The sequence below is a fragment of the Phymastichus coffea genome, unplaced genomic scaffold (assembly GCF_024137745.1).
Source record: "Phymastichus coffea isolate CEN01 unplaced genomic scaffold, Cenicafe_Pcof_1.1 PCOF00040, whole genome shotgun sequence".
Taxonomy (NCBI): Eukaryota; Metazoa; Arthropoda; class Insecta; order Hymenoptera; family Eulophidae; genus Phymastichus; species Phymastichus coffea.
This window is the reverse complement of record NW_026706851.1, coordinates 1,214,844-1,239,912: the sequence shown is the minus strand read 5'-3', so window position 1 is coordinate 1,239,912 and position 25,069 is coordinate 1,214,844. Positions and strand designations below refer to the sequence as shown.

General features: G+C 36.7%; 2 protein-coding genes across 2 annotated transcripts; one reads left to right on the top strand and one right to left on the bottom strand.

The window, feature by feature from the left end:
• Positions 1–17,156: 17,156 nt before the first annotated feature.
• Positions 17,157–18,973, bottom strand: LOC131664089 (uncharacterized). Its single transcript, XM_058934956.1, has 3 exons — positions 18,964–18,973; positions 18,545–18,692; positions 17,157–18,471 (listed from the first exon to the last, which is right to left on the bottom strand). Exons 1-3 carry the CDS (start codon positions 18,971–18,973, stop codon positions 17,157–17,159), a joined length of 1,473 nt encoding a protein of 490 aa, XP_058790939.1.
• Positions 18,974–19,936: 963 nt separating this feature from the next.
• On the top strand, positions 19,937–21,746 carry LOC131664088 (jerky protein homolog-like). Its single transcript, XM_058934955.1, has 4 exons — positions 19,937–20,287; positions 20,351–21,243; positions 21,334–21,441; positions 21,512–21,746. The coding sequence occupies exons 1-4, from the start codon at positions 19,937–19,939 to the stop codon at positions 21,744–21,746; spliced, it is 1,587 nt and encodes a 528-aa protein (XP_058790938.1).
• The last annotated feature ends 3,323 nt before the right edge of the window (positions 21,747–25,069 follow it).

The window sequence follows — 25,069 nt, the reverse complement described above, 5'->3', positions numbered from 1 at the left end:
AGCAAAAGTAATAGATGAAATAAACTTTTTATGCAAACAAGGAATAGAAATAAAATTGCCTAGTGGTTTAGTACATATTTATTTTGAATTAGCATTGTTCGTTGGGGATAATTTGGTACTCCATTCCATTTTAGGTTTGACAGAAAGCTTTAAAGCGAATGTATTTTGTCATCACTGTCTCATCACACAATCTGAGAAAAAGTTAGTTTCCTTAGAAAGTCAATGTACGCTTCGAACTGTACAAAATTATGATGAACAATTACAATTAAAAAATTCAAAAATCACTGGCATTCAAGAAGAATGTGTTTTGCATAAAATTTCAAATTTTCACATGACAAGTAACGTCGCTGTCGATCCTATGCACGATTTATTAGAAGGGATATGTAGATACGACATGGCTTTTATTATAAATCATTTTATTTACGTTGAAAAATATTTTAAATTGGAAATTCTGAATGATCGGTTAAATGGTTTTAATTTTGGCCCAGGATACAACATTAATAAACCTCCTATGATTAATGAAAAATCAATAAAGAATGGTTGCATAATTTTAACATCTTCGGAAATGTTATATTTTGTCCAAAATTTTAATTTAATAATTAGTGATTTAATTCCTTCAGGGAATGAACAATGGGAAATGTACTTGACCTTGAAAGAATTAATAAATATTGTATTCAGCGATAATCTTCATCCGCATACTTATAAGTTATTGGAGTCAATAGTATATGAATATTTGACCGTATGTAAAAACCTTGAATATGAAATAAAACCGAAACATCATTTACTTGTTCACTATGCACGAAATATGAAATTGTTTGGCCCTTTAAGTAAAATAAGTTGTTTACGGTTTGAATGTAAGAATCAAGAGGGAAAAAATGTGTCTCGAAATACAACAAATCGCATAAATATAAATAAAACTATTGCGATTAGACATCAGTTACACTTAAGTTGTAGATTTCTCATTATGAAAGTTAGTCAATCTATATTTTCATCAAAAAAGCAACAACAAAAAATTATTACCGACTTGGACAATTATAATGAATTCTCTCATTTAATAAATGAACGTAATATAGTGAGTGTTCAATCAGTAAAATATTTAGATAAACTAATTAAAAAAAATATTATCTTACTACAATTCTCTTCATCTGAACTTATTTTTAATATAGTACATGAAATAATTTTTATTAATTATGAATATATTTTTATTGTCAAAAAATTAAATAATAACTTTTATGATGAGAAATTACAATCTTATAAATTGGGTAATTTAAATGATTTTATTTAGAATAGAATAAATGGTAAAGATATTCAGTTCAGTAAAATTGTTAACATGGTGCAGTTACCCGATGGTCAATATTATATATCAAAAACATGGTTGTAATCGAATAGCATGAATAATAAAATATCATAATTAAAATAATAATGAATATTGTTCGTTTGTTTTTCACAGTCCTTTTTGCATTCTTACAGTACTAACTATTACTATTAATTTAATTATTATATTAATTTATGTTAATGAAGTAAAAACTATTAGTCGATTCTAAAGTCTACCAATAACATTGACTGAAAGAATAGCTAGTCTTTTCAGATATACGCATTGAAGCAGTGATAGCTCAATCAGTAGGGTGTCTACCTGGTAAAGTGAAAGTCGTGGGTTCAAGACCTAGTCACTGCCGAAATTTTTCGAATAAAAAATCTTTCTCACCCTCAGCGAATTTACTTGAACTACTATGTACTAATCATAAGTCTTAGCTAGGTTAATTACTTAATTAGGTTTTAATAGGTAAATATAAAGAAATGTTTGTATGTATCGCAAAAGCGTGTATATGTATATTCGCTTGTGTGTGATGAGAGTGAAAATATCAGCTGAACTGAAGTTGCAAGTGAAGAAGCCGTGGAATCACGGAAGATATATCATATATCTATAAACTAATTAAAAATTTTTGCCTTTTTCTGTCGTAGTAAAAATGGTTTTCTGCGTCATAAAATTTGCTATTTTATATAGTAAAATTTATCCTAGCATCTACTTTTCGTAAGGCGATCGCGGAGCACCAATTCTCGAGCACGCGTTAACTGTTTCAAATTTAGATTTGCCATCGCAACACATCACACCGAACATCTTACACCGCGTTAAATCCATACCGAATATCGACCTGACTTCTCAACAAAACGCTCATGCAAGAATTTTGATCGGTCAAGATAACAATAGATTAATAGAATCTGACAAGTCTGTACTCATAGAAGGAACAGGCCTCGTGATCTCGCGTTCGTTACTGGGCTGGGCAATACATGGGTTTCTTGAAGACGGAAAAGAAGGGGCTTGTAGCCTGCAAGTTCACGCAATTTGTTGCTCGAAAGTGACCGTAGAATGTGCGGAGAAAATCGCTTTAGATGAACTCGATTTGTTAATGAAAAATTATTTTGAAATGGAAAATTTAGGACTTGAAGTAGCCGTCAAGGGCAATCAAGAGGAAGATCGGTCAGTAAAAATATTGCGCGAAACTACGAAAAAGATAGGCAAAACGTGGGAAACCGGGCTCCTTTGGAAGAGCGATACTCTGCCGAATCTCAACACGCGAGACACCGCGCTAAAGAGACTGCACGCTGTGGAAAGAAAACTCGATCGAAACCCGACATTTGCTACTTTATATTATAAAGAGATGGATCGGCTACTTGAAAAAGTTTAAAAGGCAGTGAAAGTCTGAAGCCAAACAAAATTACCATGGGAACGCTACGTGTCACATTTCGGTGTTGAAAACATCAATAAGCCCGGAAAAGTTCGTTTAGTATTTGACGCGGCCGAAAAAACCAACGGAATCAGTATGAACGATTTACTCGATACAGGTCCGGACTTCCTTGAGTCTCTAGTCGGTGTATGTTACGTTTTAGACAATATCCCTTCGCCGTAATAGCCGACATCAGGGATATGTATTTGCGCGTAAATGTGATTGAGCGAGATAGGGCGGCGCAGCGTTTTTTCTATCGTAGAGCGGAACGACGTCGCGCACCCGACGTGTACCAAATGAATTGCTTAATCTTCGGATCCAAATCATCACCCTGCAGCGCACTGTACGTGAAAAATAAAAACGCGGAAACGTTTGCGAAAGAAAAACCACTAGCCGCCAAAAGCATCGTCAAAAATAGCTACATGGACGATTATTTGGCCAGTGGCAAAAGTGTAGACGAAATGAAAAAATTGGTACGAGAAGTGACTTCAATAAACAAGGAAGCAAATTTTTTAATGCATGGTTGGGCCTCAAATGACGCAAACATCGTAGCGGACGTGAATAAAGAGGATATATTGAGCCACGAGCAAAAGGCCAACCTATGCAACGGGGAAGAACGTGTGTTAGGTCTGTATTGGGACCGAGAAAATGACTGTTTACGATTCAATGTCGGTTTGCAAAAAATTAAAAAGGAAATATTGGAATACACCGTAAAACCAACAAAACGCGAATTCTCGAGCATTGTGATGTCGGTATACGATCCGCTAGGCATTTTAATACCTTTTCTTTTGTCCCCCAAACTAACTTTACAAGATATTTGGCGTAGCGGCGTAGGATGAGACGCGAAAATTAGAGATGAGGAGTTCGCGAATTGGAAAGTGTGGCTAAGGAACTTACCCGACATACAGAAGTGCGATATTCCACGATGTTTTATACCTCGCGAAGCGGATTACGCAAATGTGTAATTGCATATATTTTGCGATGCAAGTCTGCAGGCGTACGCGACCGCCGTATATCTTCGGGCTGAGTCACAATATGGGAAAATTTATCTATCACTAATAATGGCAAAAAGTCGAGTAGTGCCAGTGAAACCAGAGCCGAGTTTAGACCTTTCCCGACCCCTGGGCCAAAAAGACGGGGCCTGGTTGCGAGGCCCTGTTCGCGAGGCCTGGTTTCCACGGCGGGGCCCCGGCCTGGGCCCAGGTAGGCCCATGCCTAAACTCGGCTCTGAGTGAAACCAACAACAGTGCCGCGTCTAGAACTGCAAGCAGCAGTGCTCGGAACACAGTTAGCAACAGCAATTTGTAAGGAGTGCGAAATTAATATAAATGATAGATTTTTCTGGTCCGATTCCACTACGGTTTTGCAATGGATTCGAAACGGACCGCATTTAAAACAAATGTATGTGCGAAATCGTTTGGCAAAAATAGCAGAAGTGACACAGCTGACAGAATGGCGATGGGTTCCAACTCGACTTAATCCGGCAGACGACGCGACGCGTCCATCGAAAGAGCCTATGCGTTCGAGTAATCGATAGCTAGTGGGCCCTGAATTTCTCCGTAGCAATGCGCAATCTTGGCCAGTAGAAAAGGCGCTGCGGGACTCTGAACGGCAAGAAATTAACGAATTAGAATCGCGACGAGAATTTATAGGGACAATAAGCGCGCAAGTCGTAAAACCGACAGGAACTGAAAGGAGGCTCGGGTGGTTTGGTGCATTAACTTTAGCAAGTCGAATGAAAGAGATACTTTATCGTTGGTATCACAAAGAAATGCAAAAACGAGGGAAACAACCGACTTTAGAGCCTGTAAGCGAAATAGAAAGTAAACCCACATTAGAAAAGTGGAGCGACGCGGCTAACTTTTGGTACAAAACAATACAATCGTCGTGTTTTCCAGACGAAACGCACGCTATACGGAAAGGAAAAGCAATATCACGAGGAAGCAAAATAATAGGCTTGCAACCTTTCATCGACGAAAACGGAATTATGCGAGCGGATGGTAGGATAAAAATGATAGGCGAAAAAGAAATCAAAATTCAGCCTATTATTTCAGATGCGCTACATCATATAACTAAATTATTAATCGCGTTTTATCATCGAAAATATGATCATGCAAATAACGAAACAGTTGTTAATGAACTAAAAGGTTCATACTATATAATTGGATTGAGATCGAGGCTTAGATCGCTTGCGACAAATTGTATTACATGTCGTTTGCGCCGAGGAAAACCGCAGCATCCAAAAATGGCAGATTTACCACGTTGTCGAGTAGCATACGAGTCTAGGCCTTTTACGCATTGCGGAATTGATTACTTCGGCCCAATACTTGTCAAAATAGGCCGTCGTCGTGAAAAACGGTGGGGAGTCCTTTTTACGTGCTTAACTACGCGTGCAATCCATCTAGAATTAGCGAATAGTCTCAGCGCAAGTTCGGCGATACTGGCTATAGAAAGATTTGCTGGTAGGCGGGGTTTTCCTAGAGAAATGTATAGCGACAACGGGACAAACTTCACGAAAGCCAGTAAAGAACTTAAAAACGCAGTCGCAGGCATAGACACGCTCGAACAGGGAAAATTCACGGATCAACGAGGTTTTAAATGGCACTTTAATCCACCGGACGCGCCTCACATGGGGGGAGCCTGGGAACGGCTGATTCGCTCGGTGAAGGTGGCGTTACACAATTCGTTTGGTGAGCAAGTGCCATGCGAAGAAGTTTTGGTCACTCTATTAGTCGAAATTGAACACATGGTGAACTCGCGCCCTCTCACTCATGTATCAGTAGACCCCCGCGATCCCGAGGCACTTAGACCGAATCACTTTTTAATCGGGTCATCTTCGAGACAAATGAGACTCGATCGATACGAAGCAGAAATCTGTAGCCCACGCAAAACGTTCGAGGTTGTGCAGCAACTCGCGAAAGCATTTTGGAAAAGATGGTTGCGCGAATACTTACCAACGCTCATACCAAGAAAAAAATGGAACATTTCTGAACCATCACTAACAGTCGGCGATATCGTGCTTATAATTGATTACCAAACACCCCGAAATAGCTAGCGAAAGGGTAAAGTAATCGAAATTTTTCCAAGTCGTTCCGACGGAGAAGTGAGAGTAGTCAAAGTACTGACCGGAAAAAGCGAGCTGACAAGGCCGGCCCACAAACTCGTAAGAATCTACAAAACTCAATAGGTCGAAATGAAAACATCTCGACGGGGGGAGGATGTTGCGGATGGCATTGCCACAAGAAACCGAAGAGAGAGCGAAGCATGGGTCGCGTACTTCCCATCTGCCAAACAAATACGGCCGCGACGATCACGGCAAGAAACCTTTCGGTTTTTTGCTAAACTGCGATCCTTGTCGGTCGTAAACTGGATAAACTGGCGGGCAGAGGCATCAGGCGTGCCCGTCAGGAAGTCGACATATGTACGGGACAAACGGTCGCGACTTCTCGGGTACTTAGTTTTTAAAAAAAAAGAAACAACGTGCTATGCGCACCAGATATTGAGGGTCTCCTCGCAAACTCAGGCAAAAGTTTGATTGAAATATATTTACTAAAATTAGAGAAATTGTAGGGAAAGTTGAATGTTGCGCGTGGCTTGCCTGGCGGAGTGGAGTGGGGTCTGATTAAAGCATCGTCTGGTCGGGAGTCTGGGGTCAGCTGGGGATTCGCCCTTCAATGGTTAAGTAAAGCGTTGTTGTATCGAGGGGAAATTGTTGTCGCCAGCGTCGTGACCGTGATGGCACCTTTAGCCATGGACACCTCGGCGCGCGAGAGCTCTAATCTACTCTCTGCTTGACTCGTCTAACGTGCCTGGTTGATGCTTCGCAGTAGCCAGGGCCGTACACGCTAGCAGCTCAAAACAATTGTTGTTTTGAGGCTGTCATAAGACTACTACAGATGGAAATTCAGTCTAACGGCTCGGATATAACACGTGGGTTAATCCGAGGCTATTCAGCGCCCCGCGAGTAAAGGCAGAGAGAAAGAGAAAGAGATAGAACAAAAAATGAGCCACCGATATTTAGCAACGGACCCTATAGGTCGCACCTACTTCCGACCGCACGGAAAAGCGTGGATGAAGGGGTAGGGGCGCGGCCTCTACTAGAAAATTTTTGGAGCAACGTCAGACTGACCTCAGGGCTTGACCAGGCAAGTCATTGGCTTTGGCTAATTAGCGCGCGTACGAATTAAAGATTACCCGAGTTTTTTGTACCGTTCGTTTTGTAAAACCAAGTGTATGCATGTGTGAATGTTTACTTTTTATTGTTTAATTAGTTTGTATTGGTAATTTGTGTTGTCATCTAACTACAATTAAAGTGTATTTGATATACGTATAAATTTTGTAGTTAAATTCAATTCCTCGTTACTTTGCCCATCTGTCCCCAACATAATCCATTTGAAAAGATGAAGAAGTTAATGTGAACTCTACGAGATACCAAAGCCGTTATGAGAGTACATACATGTTTTTATTCTATATAAAGCCTATACCTTACCATCATTCGAAAGTAGAGGGCGTTATAGTCACCAGACCCCCCCCCCCCCCCTCCTGAGTTATATAGTATGATTATAGGTAGTTTGTATTAAATTCTAATAATGTATACCATATATATTATTTATTTTTATTGAAAAGCATTATGTACATTAATTACATAATATCTTGTTAATTTTAAACTAATTTTTTGATATCATCACTAATGAGACTATATTGTACAATGCGATCGTCTAATATTAAGCAGTAGACTGCAGTATCTTAGGAAAATTGGTCCGAGTTTCAAGTTCTAGGCGAACATCGACTGGTGCACTTTTTAATGTTTCATTTTGTTTCGAATAGTCTATAACTATTAGCGGTACTTTATTAATGAAATCTTTTTTATTGAGTAATGGCTCGTTTTCTTTACCATAATAGACGTTTTAAAAATCAGTATACATATCGTTGAAAACAACATATCAATGTTCCAATTGAGATATCCATATGGATAGCATTGTGAATTGAGAAATTATAGCTTCACATTACTAATGTCACAATGATCAAAATTACTAGAATTATAACGATCGCTGAACTTTTACGTTTAGTTTGAAAAACTAAAGTAACAAAGCGAGGCTTTTCCAATTGATTGAATTCTTAACACTCCAAACATGTTTTAATATATGAGGTAATTTTGGATACTCATACATTTCCCAAGTACGATAACTTATTGTAATTGCACGATCTCGTCCAATCTGATTTAGTAATTTGATTTTTTCTTTGTCGGCAACCATCACATATGGCATTAATCATTCAACCTTAGTTAAAATAATTTTTAATTTTTCTGAAGCAGTAGGATTCTCTATTGGTTTGCTTAAAATAGCATTCATGATTGACATTGACTACAATTTTCCGATAATCTTCAGCAGAGCCCAGTAACATACTAAGAGAGATAGTCACATCAAAATAACCTAGAGCATTACATATCAAAACTTCGTTGATATCACTATTCCAACCGGCATTTTCAGCGATAGAGCTTTGTCATAGATTGAGTGAAAGCAAATTTTTCATGAGACTCGTTAAGCCCACATTACCAATTTCAATAGCATTTATTTCATATGGTATTTTCTCGAACAAATGATAGAGGGGTTGTTGACTAATAAAGTGTTCTCCACTGACGTTGTACCATCCGGCTTGGTCAACCGACCACAAATATGAATCATACTGCGTGATAGAAGCAAAGATAAATCTTGATGTAGAATTGCTATATGGATTTCATCGCTATTATTGAAATATAATAATGAATAAGGCTGATGCGCATGAACTTCATAATGATCTATAGACTCATCGAAAGCGACTCCTGAATCAATGTCAAGAATTCCGTCTATTTTGTTGTTGTATACAGCACACTAATATGCACGATATTTTTTTCACGATTTTCGACGAATTTTAGTCTTAAGCTTTTCAGGAACTGAATGTTCTGATGTGTGAGCGGTCTGATAGTTCGCTGTTGACTGATCACTGTTTGACATTTTTGGCTCTTAATATAGTCTCAACCGGCCTTTATATTGTAAATGATATCCTATGTGGTTATTATATATACTTGTACTGTGATGACTTCTCGAAAGTTAACTAGGTTTCCGTCTTAATCAACTATACGAATTTGAAAATAATAAATGTTCCTCACGGCGACTGGAAGGTAAATGACATGAGAGGGTACTTTTATAAATTGTGTATCCAGGTGTCACTGCTGGGAAAAATTCGTGCATAGTATGTACTTTACGATCATTTATGTAAGAGCCTGTAGTAATATTACACTCTACACGTAGTGTTGACTTTGAGGATAATCACGGGTAAGTCAGAACTATGCGTTTTGTTTTCAACAAGCGTGCGTTTAGTGAAGCTTAAAATTGATCGAATAGAATCCCCTGGTTCAAAATGTATTTTATGACTACACTGAATGACACTACCTTGGTTTCAGATATTATTTCATATTTATATATTATTACACTTATTTGGTTTCAGACTAAACGATATACCTTTGGGTGTTAATGTTCTTTGATAAAGCTTTCAATATCTTCTACTTTGTACCTACTAGTCGGTAAAGTGATAGCTTCTGAACTTACGATGTAAGATTTATTATTACGAACGTTAATGTTTGGTATTGATTTAAATGTTTATAGCTGAACTAGACCAAGAACGTATTTTTTGTTTGGTGTCAGTACAATCGAAGGAAAATAATGTGTTTCAATTACGGATGATGTTCTCGAGAGACTCAATATCAGTGTATTCTTCATGATAGATTGATACCAAATGATATTCTTTCTTTGAATGAGCATTTTTATACTAATCATCTCTTCTATAGTTTGTTGAAAAGAAGTTTGAGATAAAGATGGCCGCAATTGTACGTATCTTGATATCTAATGATTATATATGATTCTATTGACTTTGAGACAAAGCAATAAATCTATAGGTGGTTGAAGATTACCAAAACTATCAAAATACCTTGCATTACCCGAGGGGCTATTCACTCTGTACTAGAGGGTACCAATGATTTCTAATTTCAAGCTGATTTCAAAGTGATTTCAAAGTATTCCTACAATGATTCCCGTACCCACTGACCAGTATAAAATTTATTTAGTGACGTCAAGCGGTCAATGATTTCAAATCATGTAAATGATTTCAAATGATTCTGAAATCGATTTCAAATGATTCTGAAATCGACTTCGAATTTAAAATTTGTTATAAAATATTTATGATCACAAATTTTAAAGCCCAAGTACAATGTACCTGTTGTGCCTCATTAGTAAGGAAGATTTTTTTCAGGACAAGCTTACTTTCAAACTATTATGGCAAGACCTTGAGCTTACAAGTTTTTAAACCATTTCCACCGACAGATACCCATAAATGCGATGATAGCTGAGACAGTAACGTCTCAGCTTATAGATTTTGCGGACCGAGTTCAAATCCGCAGAGTAACATTTTTTATTTTTTTATTTTTTTCAAAAAATATATTTTTATTGAAATATTCTCTCATGAAGCTTTTAGCTTCTTATATTTTTCTATCATAAAGATTATTTAAGCAAGAAATTCGTATAAAATGAAACGTTTGCATGATTCAATAAACTGGTCGAGAAACTAAGTGACATTTGCAAAAAACAGAATATCGATATTTCAAATTTATACGAGGTGTGTTCAAAAAATAACGAGAATTTTCGTTTTATGAAAAAAATATTTATTTATTCATTTACATTAATGTTGTCGCCTTCAAAGTAGTCCCCTTCGGATACAATACACTTATGCCAACGCTTTTTCCAATCCTCGAAACACTTTTGAAACTCGATCTTTGTAATAGCTTTTAGCTCTTTCAGCGATTCGCTTTTAATGTCATCTATGCTTGTAAGACGACGGCCTTTTAATGTTCTCTTTATTTTTGGAAATAGAAAAAAGTCACATGGAGCCATATCTGGCGAATATGGAGGCTGAGGCATCGTTACAGTTTCGTTTTTGGCCAAAAATTCACGAATAAGCAATGAAGTGTGAGCAGGCGCATTATCGTGGTGCAAAATCCATGAATTGTTTTGCCACAAATCCGGGCGTTTTTTTCGTATTGCTTCACGCAAACGACGTTGAACTTGTAGGTAGTACTGCTTATTGATTGTTTGACCTTGTGGCAAGAATTCATAATGCACTATGCCATTAAAATCGAAGAACACAGTGAGCATAACCTTCACATTCGACCGCACTTGTCGAGCCTTTTTCGGTCTTGGCGATCCAGAATGCCTCCACTGGGACGATTGAGCCTTAGTTTCGACATCATATCCGTAAACCCATGTTTCGTCACCTGTTATAACACGTTTTAGTAGTTCTGCATCGTTATTGACTTCATTTAGCGACTCCTGAGCAACTTCCATTCGCCGCTGTTTTTGTTCGAAATTCAACAATTTTGGAACGAATTTTGCTGCCACACGTTTCATACCCAAAACATTCGAAAAAATTTGATGGCATGAGCCAACTGATATGCCAACATCATCAGCGACTTCTCTGATTGTGATTCGGCGATCGTTCATAACCATTTCTTTCACTTTTTTCACGTTTTCATCGGTTGTTGATGTGCTTGGGCGTCCGGGTCGTTCGTCATCTTCAACGTTTTCGTGGCCATCTTGGAAACGCTTATACCACTCATAAATCCTTGCTTTACTCATAGCAGACTCACTATATGCCTTTGTTAACATTTGACAAACTTTACTACACTTTATTTCATTTTTTACGCAAAATTTAATATAAAAACTTTGATCCATTTTTTTTCACAAACGAAAATCGCCGAGCTCGAAAAACACGTCTAACGTTAGCGGCTGCCACTTAAAAAGTAAGCAATGAATATTGCTGAAAATTTTATCGTACTTCAGGGGCATGTGTACCAACATAATAAAAAAAATTTTATACAAGCGGACTCTCCAAACCCGCGAAATTTAAAAATTCTCGTTACTTTTTGAACACACCTCGTATATGCTGTTTATGGTTTAATAATGAGTATGGTTATGCAAGATGACTGCCAAGGTGTTATATAGTGTTTATAGCAAATAAATCAATATCCAAAAATAATCAATTAAAATAACTTTTTTATTTTTTCATACAACTTATTATCTAATACAATTCCATTACTCGTAAACTCTACAGGAGGCGACATGGTACATGAGTAATTCTCTATACTCAAATATCCGTGTTTACTCATAGGCACTAATGAAAGAATATTCGACTTATCAATCGGCGAATACCAATGACATAAAACTGCTATTTCTTAATTGGTATTTCTAGAAACTTTGGCGTAATTACTGGAGTATTCTAAGCTTTTTTTTGTCGCTCCACTCATATACCCAAAACTAAGCACGTTGCCTAAGTAGTGCTTTTTAGAATCAACTCTCTGAAACATGCACCAATCTTCAACATAAATCTCATCGCATTTTTTTCTAAAAACTGTATTTGTGTTATTAAAACTACATTTAATTTTATTATATTTAACCAATTCGGAATCTCTAACTCTTATAAGTCTATCACTACTGACATCACAACTATTATTACTCAATAACCAACATATTGACGACTTACGAACTATTAGTTCATTATTTTTTTTATCTTTGACAATAATGAATTCGCTTTCAGAACTTATTCTACTTTTATCCATTTTATAATTTTTCAAGTCTAATCCTTCAGTCACACTGGATAATACCATCAAATCTTTCATCAAAGTGGCCTCATCATTTTTCTTAATAGATACCTCATTTTGAAGCTCAAGTTTATCAAATTCTGACAAAAGCTCTGAAGGAATTATCGAAATATCATCGATTAGATCACTTTGAATGATATCCTCCTCATCGAATTCTTCGGAAACCACGTCAGTACTAAATAATAAAACATTTTCACATTCACTTATATCTACTTCAATTCCGACAGATTTTATTTCACGAAATGCGTCCTCTTTCGCTTTGTGCAGCATGTTAATTAAAGTATCGGGGTCAGGTAGTGCACTGTTTGTTACCTGTGCATTTGTCTTCGAATCAAATCGAGGGAAACGAAAATCTTTAGTAGAATCGTTACACGTACTGCTTGCAATATCGTTTTGAAGTTGAATACGCTGTATTCTGTGTATCGTTTCGAGCATGCTCGTATTTACAATAGTAGAGTATGTACTACTCATAGATCTCAATCGACGAAAGAAACTTTCACAAGTTTGACTAGAAAAAAGCCATGGCAAAAATAGATGTTCCATTCCCTCGTCTTTTAACTTCAAAATTATGTTAATCAATTCTTGAGCGTTGATTTCCATAGAAGTATAAAAGTATTTAAAGTAATAAAATTATCAGTCAACGAATAATCAGAATTATTTAACCAAACTCTCCAGTACCTTAACACGAAAATGCAAAACCATGCATTATATACTCGTTTTAATGGATCCAAACTTTTATCCAAGAAAGCTTTCGTAAACAAATTAATGATTTTTAAATAGAGCATAGTGCCATTACTTCCAGGAACTTTTTCAGCGAGTAAATCAGTTATTCGTTGATAAGATATTTTCTCGACTGATGCGTAATTCATTTTGTCTTTCAACGATATATCTTTTAAAGTTAACAGATGTTTATCTTTAGATACTGTTTCTATAATCGTTTGCAGATGGACGGCTGTAGCTACGTAATTACCAAAAGGTAAAATAATTGTCGGTGTAAGTAAGCGCGTTCGACATTTTGCTCCCGCGTGCACTGTATCTTGAGTAACAAAAACTCTTTCAGTATTGAAATCGGCACAAAAATATGGAAAACGGCCTCTGCAATTTTTCATTTCAGTTGCTTGAGTTCGTAATTTTACTAGTATTCACATTGCCTTTAAAAGGCGAGGATCACCATCAGCCGAAGTGCCTAGTACCTTAATGCCTTCAGTTTTTAAACTATCAATAATAAAATCCCAACGCTTTTTAACTTCTACTGATGTAAATTTATTATCTGTACCAAATAGACACAAGCAAAAGGACGGTCCTCTCTCTACTATAGACTGAGCCATTATAACGTAAACTAATTTAGCCACGGTGCCTGTTTAAAAATATTCCTCTATTTTCTCTACTGATGTTGCCATAAATTTATTCGGAATAGGCAGGCCATTTTTATAGAGCGCTAGTAAAAAACCAACGAGTTGATTGGTTTGTTTATCGTATTGAACGCGACCTGTGATTCGCGTAGCATCTTCACTCAACCAGACTGTTAAAGGTAAACTTCTCGATGTCAAAAATTGCTTCAATTCTGCAGCCCTACATTATCCTTCTTTGAAGTTGTAATTATATTTACTAATTGTGCGACTCACGGTACTCAAAGACGGAAAATGTGATACATTTGCATATAAAGTTTCATATAATAATTGACCTCCGATTGTAAATAAATAAGTTGCAAAAAGCTTCAATCCATTATCATATCTTTTGCCATGTTTTTTTCTCATTGAATTAACACGAGCACTTTCGTATAATTTTTGTAAAAAAGGCGTAAAATTACAATTAGATTCGACAGTAGTTTGTTCTTTATTTTTATTTGAATAACGCTCTAAAAAATATTTTAATCGTTCTCGTAATTCTTTGTTATTGTTAATTTGCTTTTGCAACTCATCCATAATAGGAAAGAAAGCGGTAATTCGATGCTGATTGTCGGTCACAGACGAGTACATTTTTTTCATTCGACGTTCAACTTTAACAAAGTTTTGTCCAATGGATCGAACATTTTTCAAATTACTTACGGAATGATTTATCCGGCAATAACTCCGCATTAGTATTCCCCCTGATAATTTTTCTCATCATTTTTATTAAGAATGTTAAAAGAAGATTGCATTAATTCAGAATTTGCAGACAAGCTCGACTCGCATTCAACTGAAAATCTTGGCAGCACTTGTTTATTTGATTCTACGTGAGACGGGGAATTTTCGGACAAATCCGATTCATGTAGGACTTCATCAATATTTGTACATATGCTATTTTTACCAGATGTATCATTTGAGTTTGAACCGTTTGTCGAGCTTGTCGTGCCTGTTGAATTTGCAGCAAAAGAAAACTTTTGTATTTTTTGTTTTGTTCCTGTCGCAACTTGACTTGATTGACTGTTCTTACGATTTACATTTTCGTTTTTTACTAAGTGTCTTCTAAAATTCGAAATGACCCACCTTGAACCTTTTGTATCTATATCGCCACATTTTGTTAAGTTAGATTCGTTTGAACAATAAGGACATTTAATTTTTGCTGCATAAATATAACTCGTAGGTAATTTACCTTCCCCATACACATCAGAAACAGATATGTTGATTTCAGTTTTACTGAATATCTCTTTTTTTTAGCATCAGTTTCATTTGAAATTAAGTTTTCAACAACAGATTGGACTAATTTCATTAAATTTTTTTGCTCATTATTTATGTCTAAACGAGTTGGTGCATTGATTGACGAATCAGGTAGTTTGCTTCTCAAAGTATTGATTTGATTAATATTTATCTTACTGTTATCTACTCTATTATTCTCTTTCCAAAAATCATCAGTTTTGCTTTGAACAAATTTGATTAAATTTTGCAATATTATTTTATCCCCCATTATGAAAACAAAATTCTTTGGTACTTTATGAAATACACCATAAAAGGATTCGCTGTCTTGATCTGGCTCTAACAACAATTCCATACTGTCTCTCACAAAAATTTCAATTTCTTTCAAGGCATCGTCATTTAGCCCCCCGAACGCGACTGGGTTATCTAAATTATTTATTTTAAAGATGTTTTTTATGTAAACTGGCACCTTTATGTTCTTTTCCTTTTCAAGAATTTCCCAAAATCTTTCCTTTTCTGTCGTTAGTTCGCTCGGCTTCGCGTTCGTTGCAGCAAGTTCATTCTTGATGTCACTATCAGTACTTTGACTTTCAGCGTTGTCTGTAGTTGCCGAAAGCGAGAGGAATTCGTATGTTACCTTGGAATTCGCTATGACGATTGAATACCTAAGGAAAGGCAATAAACAAGAAACGGTGAAGCTTGCAATTACGTCCTTGAGTTAATACCTCCGTAATTTTTATAAATTGAATTTACTTACGTGTGCACTAATCGACTATTTCGAATAAACTGAGAAAACGCACGAGATCAGACGAGATGGCAACAAGAAACAAACGAAACAAGACTGTGCACGTCGAGCATGCCGACTGCGTTATCTTCGGCGATATCCTTTTCTCAGAAAAAATATTATGAGTATAGAAGTACGAGTGAAGACGCGATGGCATAGCACATACACATATTATGCTGCAGCGATCGGCCGGTGTTTTGGTGATTTGCACTCCGTACGTTATGCATGCCGTACGGGTTCGTTTTACTTTAGCGTTTTAGTATTTTGAAATTTTACCTACCTTCGAGCCCTATAGACATAATCTTCAGAATTTCGTGGAAATTCACAAAAATAAAAATAAAAAAGGATTGTAACTGATTTCAATGATTTCATTTGATTTCATTGATTTCATTGATTTCATACCGTGATTTCTAACCGGGCTTTTCAAAGCATGATTTCAAACTGATTTCATGATTTCCGGGGCGATCGGGTGACTTCAAATCGATTTCGAAATATAGGGTTACATGATTTCAAAGAAGTGAATAGCCCCTCGCATTAATCATTTTTATCATGAATAACATTCTTCTAACCACAAGCGATTTTTTCATGTAAAAATTTTCCATAATTTTATTGTAAAAGTGGCGTAATTTGATTATTGAATTGTGTCACTTACAACTTTAAAAAGCGATTTTTCCTCGAGAAGTAATTTATGTTAAAAAATTCGTCATTTCAAGTTTAATTTTTTAAATCGTATAATTGCAATTTCGATCGAGCCATTTTGCGATAAAACATGTACAAAATTTGTGTCAATGACAAAAATAGCGTTGTAGGGGCTACCAAGCGTAGAAAGGAGCCCATTTCGCAAGTATAAATTCGCTCGTCGCTGCGGCAAGAGGACTCACTATCCTACCTTGCTTAGCAGCGCGAGCACTGTTAGAGAAATAAAGCCTCAGCAATTTCCTGAGATAAATTTCTTATTCAGTGGTTAGCCTGCTAAACTCCCATCCTACAGATATCTAAGCGCTCAACTCATGAGAATATCTCTCTCATGAGAAAAAAGCAGCCTTAGACATCTTCCTACCCAAAATATATTTGCTGTTGAGAAATTAAGTTGAGTAGTGATTGCGGCGCTGTCGGGCCTCTCCCCGACAGATGCGACCACTCTCAATTGCATTTCGAAACAATTCATCGAGTTAGAAAGCCCTGTGGTTTGCTACTCGAAAGATTTTCATATGTTATTTAGATTACACGCGTGTCAACTTCTTGCTTTCCTCGGAGACGCGATTGCGAATTCAATATTAAGAGTCCAAACTATTGTTTTGATAACGCGAGATAGATTCAAACGTTACACTTCATGTGATTTTTTATAAAAATTTATCTTCTCCTAAAATAGGTGGGCTGAGATTCACTAAGCCACATACAGTAATTAAGATGTAATCCAAACTTTTGACCAAGTAATGAGGAATAATTCCTTTTAATAATTCAAACTGTTTGATACGCTGGATTGTTCTCTCTACATGTACTCGTGCTGCAGCAATGGTAGCTGTCTCATGACTTTTATCACGTGTTAATTTTTTATTCTTGCAGAAAGGTGGTCTTATCAACTTGACTCCAGCTAATGTACATTCAGCTTCAATGAGAAAACCCTTGTCTACCATCAAACTGTCTCTATTGGGCATAGTTTTTTTTTGCACAATATCTGACTCATTAAAAATTTGCTTATCAGATGAACGGCCACCATAACAAGAGCTGACATATGATATAAATCCAGAAGGTGTAATACATATCATAACTTTGCTAGTGTTACCTCCTTTATAAAATGAGAAGGTACGAATTTTGCATGTCAAACAATGCACTTTTTCAACTTTCATTTCTGTACAATCAAGAACACCAACAGTACTTGTATACTTTTGAAAGCATTGAGGCATATTCTTCAATATTTCTTCTTTGGGTGGCCATCTGATCACTGGTAAAAGAATGATACTAAGATCACATATTGTTTCCAAAAATACATTCTTACATGTATTTGGACATATTGAGAAAAAAACTGAAAGGCAGGTGTATGAAATATTCAACTTAACACGTATCATTGTTAATAATATTCTGTCTCTGTGTGGAAGAGTATATCTATTCTTGCCTTGTTCTTGCTTTAATCTTGACATGCATGTTATTAGGGAGTCCAATAGTTTGAAAGATCCAATACCAGTAAATACATTTAAATGCTCATATGTTTTCAAACGATCACCAATTGAAAATTTTTTTATTTCATATGGCATGACCTGGACTCCTACGTCAACCTTACTTTTGAGAATAGGATCACTGTCATCTATGCTGGTTTGTGTAGCAGCATCTATTACTTTTGACATAACAGGCTCAGTGTTTAGTTGTGACTTTGCAGCCAGAAACACATTCGAGTCAAAACTATTATCGCTGGGTAACAAAGGACTGGGATTGTGGCTGTCAGCAGAAAATATGTCTTCGTTCAAAATATTGCATTCTAATAGACTGTTATCTTGCAAGACTAAATAACCAGTGTTGAAAAGATTGCTGTCTTGATTGCTTTTTATTGTAGTTGAATCTGGCTGTTTTTCTGGGTTATTTTCCAAACTGAAACCTTCAAGTAATGGTGTTTCTTGTGTTAAGGTATTGTTGTTAATAAATGTAGCTTTAACCTCACTTCTGTAAAAAGGTAAAAAAATATTATTCTGGAAATTAAAATTCATTCATTATCATGTTACTAATGAAAATATACCTTGCTTTTCTGAGGTTCCTTTGCAAAAGTCTCTTAGCTCTTGATTCAATTAGACTTAGATTAACTTGTTTTTGAGAAACAAAAGTTTTTGGAAGGTTACGGCTTGGAGTTGCTAAGGGTTTCAACTTTTTTCTTATACAAAAATCACCTGAAAACATGTCAAAATCAGTGTTCACTATTTTAAAAGTGTCAAAAAATAGAAAAATGGTTATAAATTTACTTATTACCAAAGCAAAAATCATCAGACGAAAAGTGTTCACTACAAACTTTATCACTGCTACTGCAGTATTTTAATCGTAGCTTTTTTAACCATAACTTTTTGAGCTTTGAAGATGTAGGAAAGTTATGATAAGATAGGTCCGGATTCTGAATATTTTTACATTGCGGAACCACGCAGTATTTATGTTTATTTCATTTACAACGCTCCATTTTACTGTTTACTCCATAAGCAGCAGACAATATTTTCACCTTAGGCTACTTCGCCTAGCGACCACTTGGCGCTGCAGTCGTTTTTGCGATCACGAATACCCTAGAAACTGCACGCTGCGCAGTACCGTCACTAATAGCCCACTCACCGGTTGGGGGGGCCTCTTTACCGAGCAGGTGATGTCTCTCTGAGCAGGCGCGGATAATAAAACGATTTAAAGTTTATGACTTCGCTCTCTTCTTCTCTCTACTTCTCTTGCTTCTAGCTTCTATTAGTAAGATTTCTGTGTTCAGTCTATGTTTAACTCTCGCAGTAGCAAGTTACACATTTTAGTTTTCGCTCTACGTAAACATTATATTTCGTATAATATTCAACGGAGTTTTAGTATATGTACATGTAAATCGTACATAAATATATACATATAGTTATATACACACATTGTTAGGAGAAGGCAAGAAAATGATGCTCAGGGGTTGGCTGGAATCCACTAATTTATTTTAATTGAAGTCTACAGAATAAACTGTTGGAGCGAAAGTTACAGCGTGCGTATAGGAACTGTCAAGAAAAACCGAAAAGTGAAAAAAAAAAGAGAGAGAGCTAGCTGAGAGGGGGCGCGCGCAGCAGGAGAAGAACGATGAGCTGCCCCTACTCCGAATCACATTCGAGAACTCGTCCTCAGCGGTTATTTCACCAAACACACATACATATATTTGTGTATAAATATAAATATGTACTTATTTTACTTATTGTATATTATAAAAATCGCATCTGTATTTTATATACGAAATTTGAGTGTTTTCATTTTGAATATTCATTTTGAATATTCATTTTGAAGATGTAAGTAGCATACATATATTTTTTATTTATTCAATTTTGAAATTTCAAATACTAAATTTTTTCCTTTATTCATTATTGAGTTTATGAATACTTATTGAACTTCTTTTTTTTCTATTCTTCAGATTATTATGGCGAAGAGTTTGACTTCATCTCAAATTTCTGATGTACAACGGAAGGTGCTACTTGAAAAGAAGAAGATGGCTAACGTTGCCAAAGAGTACAATGTGTCGCCGAAAACGATCAACCGATTTAGTTTTGATGAAAACACACCGCCGAACCAGCAATCCACAGAAGTTAGGAAGCAGCAGATTAACTTGACAGTGCAGCAGAAGAGAGATATTCTGACAAAAATTGACAAAGGAGAAAAAACGCAGGATTTAGCCGTGAAGTACAGTGTTGATCCCTCGACTATCCGGAGAATCAAGACGAGCAGATCGGCGATACTGAAGAGAGCCCAAGAATTGGATGATAGCCAGCAAGTTTTGAGCAGCAAAAGAATTCGTGTCGAAGAAAATTTGCGAGAAAAGATTTTGTTCGAGTAGTTCAAGCAGCTGCGCGCCGCAGGAGTTCCAGTAACGGGTGATCTTCTCAAACTCAAGGCTTTGGAGGTCAATAAAATCATCGGAGGACCAAGTGACTTCAAGGCAAGCAACGGTTGGCTGGATCACTTCAAGAAAACGTACGGCATCCGTCAATTATCGATGCAAGGTGAAAAACTGTCGTCTGACACTACTGCGGCAGACGAATTCAAGATATGGCTCCAAAATCATCTTCGAGAAAATGGCTACGAAGAAGATCAAGTTTACAATGCCGATGAAACTGGTGCGCATTACAAATCATTGCCAAAGAAGACATTAGCAGCTGGCACTGAAAAACAGGCATCGGGATTTAAGGAGCTGAAAGAGCGTGTGACAGTGATGTGTTGCGCTAATGCATCGGGCACACACAAAATCACTCCTTTGATTATCGGCAAATCAAAAAATCCGAAATGTTTTGCGAAGTTCGAGAAAGAGAAGTTGCCGGTAACATACATGAACTCCCCGTCAGCTTGGATGGATAGGAAACTATTCATGGATTGGTTCAAAGACGTTTTCATCAAGGAGGTACACGAGAAACATCCAGAAGGCCGAAAGGTTTTATTACTGCTTGACAACGCTCCGTCGCATCCGCCTGCTGCTGAGTTGAACGCAATCGATGATACAGTACAGGTGTTATTATTCTTGCCTGCAAACGTGACAGCCCTGATTCAACCTATGGATCAGGGGGTTATTGAAAAGATGAAGAGAATGTTCAGAAAGAAGCTGCTACGAGAGCTGATTCTGCAGCAGGAAGGAGAAAGTATTATCAAGTTGGCTAAAAAGCAGACAGTTAAAGATTGCTGCTACCAAATTGCGAGCTCTTGGGACTTGGTGACTGAGCAGGACCTTCGCAATTCGTGGAATAGGATTTTCGGCCGGGCTACTTCTGAACAGAAAAATCAAGTATCGAGTGAAAACGTCAATCAATTGGTTCAATTACTCTAAAGTGTTCCTGAATATGCTGACTGCACTTTTGAAGTTGCAAAAAATTGGATCGTCGAGGACTATCAAGTGAATGGATGGAAAATTTTAGATGTCCAAGAAATTTACGAAAGGTATAAATTAAAAAACCTGTGAATCAATTACTTGACATTTTGTAAATAAAATTAAATTTTTTCGTTTCAGATTTACATCGTCAAATCAAGTTGAAGGCGAAGATTTAAGCGAAGAAAATTCTATTCATGAAGATGAAGAATCAAGTGAGTCTCTTCCAAAGGAAATTTCTACTGAAGAAGCTTTTAATGGTCTGATGAAATTCAGAGCGTGGTTTGAAAGGAGATTTGAATCAACTTCAACCCATCTGAACAATATTCAAGAACTCATGGATATTACAATGGATATTTACAATAGTGCAGTATAATTTTTCATTTAGAATGATTTTCAAAATATTTTTATTTATAATGATTACTTTTTTAGTTTCTTATATTTAGCTTTTTTAATTTCTTTTTTTATATAATATTGATTTCTTTTTAAATTGTTTTATTTAGGATGATTTTAAAAAATTTTTTTTATTAATGGTTTTTAATTTAGAAAACTTTGAAACATTTATTTATATTTTTTTATAAATATGATTCCGACTACATCTTATGAGACTGCATCATATAGATACTCTGTTTAAAAGTGTTAAAAATTAAATTGAATTACGATATAATAATTTTGAATTTTTACAAGAAACATTGGTATTCAATTTTGTGACAATATGTTTTACATTGATTGTAAATATGTGAAATGTTATTAAATGTATATAGTATTGTGTATTTATATTTTTTAAAGATCTTTGTAATGGTTCGAAAAATAATAAAGATTAAATTAACCTATTATGAAGTTATTTATTATGCACTCTAAAGTTATTCACAAAAGTTAATTAATTATTTTGTATGGGAAAATTTAAAAATAATTATTTGTCAGAGAAAAACTCCTATATTTTTGTATTTAAAGTGGTTTTTTTCATTCAACTTTTCAAATTTGTTATTAAAATTAAAAAAAGTAATTTTAATTGAATTATTTTAATGCCGACAAAATCCAATATTGTTCTATTAAATAAAAAAATTATCCTGCTTAATTAAACAACTACGAACAATTGCGCGAAAATTTTTTTGGGGCTCTTTTAGTGCTACATATGCCCGTACCTGGCGCAGCGCTGTGATTGGCTACCGCCAGCGTGCAGTGCCGTAGGTTCGACTGTACGATTTTTTCAGATCGATGGTCGAAAAAATTTTTTTACCATGCAGAAGAAGCAAATCATTGATCCTTGGGATCGAATAGCGATCTGAAACGGTCTGAGCGTTCAGATTTCTGTAGTCTCCAGTTGGGGGAAGCTTCCCTGATAGTGACTTAACCATATGAATGGAACTGGCATAAGCACTGCTCGATGGTCGTATAATACCCGCTCAAAGCAGCTCCTTATACACTCCGCCTTTGCTGCCTGCAATTTTTCACCAAGCATTTGGCGAGGTTTTGCAAAAACTGGGAGCCAGTCGTGACGATGTGGTGCTAAGTTTTGATAGTCGAACAAGCAATTTGGCCCTCCTGAGCCACTAATCGCTTGAAGAAACCATTGATAAGTCCTTGGCACTCACTGGCAGTTGCAGATTGCGCAGGACAGATCGTCGAGACGGAGTGCGTACTGGCGCGCTCGATGCTGCCAGGCACAGCAAGGCTAGTTGTAGCATCAACAAGTTGGTCAGGTACTAAGCCGTAGTACCCCAGAAAGTCAATCCCGAGAATTAGGGTTTTGACATCAGCTAAGACGAAAGACCACGGGAACACTCTCTGGAGGCTTAGGTCTACCAGGATTGTTCGACGTCCCCGAGTCATGATGGCTGACCCGTTGGTTGCAGAGAGGTAGATGACGTCCATGGTTGACTTACCCTGGCCATGAGCCGGAATTCACTGTCGACCAGGAAACGCAAGCCTGATGAGCGGACGAATATGTGCAGCCGGTTTTCCTTGAGATGCTCGGATGATGAGGTTAGGGCGACTGATGAGTTGCTACCTGTCGCCTGCGGATACATGTTTTCCAGCATTGGGAGTTGTTGCTGTTGTTGTGGCTGATGTCAAACATAGGTGCAAGGGCGGTTACAGCGGTTGGCAGCTGCACCAAACCTGTTGTGGTAGTAACACATCCCGTTTATGTGCGGTCTCGGCTTGGAGTGTGAACGGCTTTTGTTGTTGGCTCCTCCTTGCCTGACGTAAGGCCTGGACTGTCGTGCTACTACGACGGCTTCAGCAAGCAGGCTTGAGCCTCAACTATTGCCTTCTTATAATATCTTATTTTAGCTGATAAAGTCAATATTAAGATCAACATTGCATGTATTTTTTGTTCGAGGGACGTATTGTTTTTTTTGTCTAAATAATCATCGAATAAACCTGAAAACAATTTTTAAAACTGATGTGGTAGTAGATAAACGAGAGAGGCCTCAGCTCAAAGGGGCATCAGCTCACTGAGCTGATTTTGTGCGCGCATGTGGCCATTTTCCCTTGGCGGTGAGCAGCGTTTTGGTTCGGACAGGGAGCGCGACACAAACTAATCTCACACTCAACAACCACAGCCAACACACACACACATACCAGGACGATAATTACATTCAAGAAACAACAGCAACACTAATAACAGCAACAACGTCAACAGCACTAATAACAGCAACAACATCAACAGCATTAATAACAACATCACCGATAATTAACAAACAAAAACAAGGAAAATCAAAGAAGATAGTTAACAAAGAAATTTTGTATCACTGTAGCATTAAGCAATATAAGCAGAGGAGGTATCTCGCAGAGGAGGTCGAAAGGACGGAGCAACATATCAACAGCGCGGAGCAAGTCGCTGTTGTGATTCTCTCTCTCTCTCTCTCTCTCTCTCTCTCTCTCTCTCTCTCTCTCTCTCTCTCTCTCTCTCTCTCTCTCTCTCTCTCTCTCTCTCTCTCTCTCTCTCTCTCTCTCCGAGGTGCCGATCGAGTGTTACGTAGTCCGGCAGCTCTGCCGGCTACGAAGTCGTATATTGACATTGTTCGAGTGTAATTGTTTTTTTTTCTTCTATATTCAAATGTATTTTCTTTTTATATCTTTTTTCTCAATTAAACAAATAGCGGTTCGGTGAGCAGCCCTGCAGCTGATCAGCTGCGCGTTCGCGGTTTCGAATTTAATGTAACGGCAGCATTATTTCTATTGTTCATATTAAGTTTGTTGTTTTATCATTAAAGTTGTTATTATATTTAAATTTCTTATTGTGATAATTCTACCTGGAATCACTCCTGATCCCGCAATAGTTTATTCGCGTATGATTAATGCTTTCGCTCGACGCATTATTCAGTCGTGGGAACGTTTTCCTTTGCTTCCCGAATCCCCCTTTATCAATCAAATAATTTGTACGGACAGTCGCGAGCTACCTGGATAGGGACGACTGGATTTTTCCGTTACAGTATTAAAATCTATTAGAATCAGGCATCTTAGTGGCAATTCCAAAATGAAGTATGAAATTTTAATAGAATTCATGGCCACACCTTTCAAGAAAGACAGTTTCTAAAGAATCATAAATATAAACTTAAAAGTGTTAATGATGATGATCTTATAAATAAATCACCAAATTTATTATCAAGAATTTTAATCACTCATATATCAGGTATGTATACAGAAAATTGAAATTATATATTGAGTTTATTAAATTTCCAAGGAAATTTT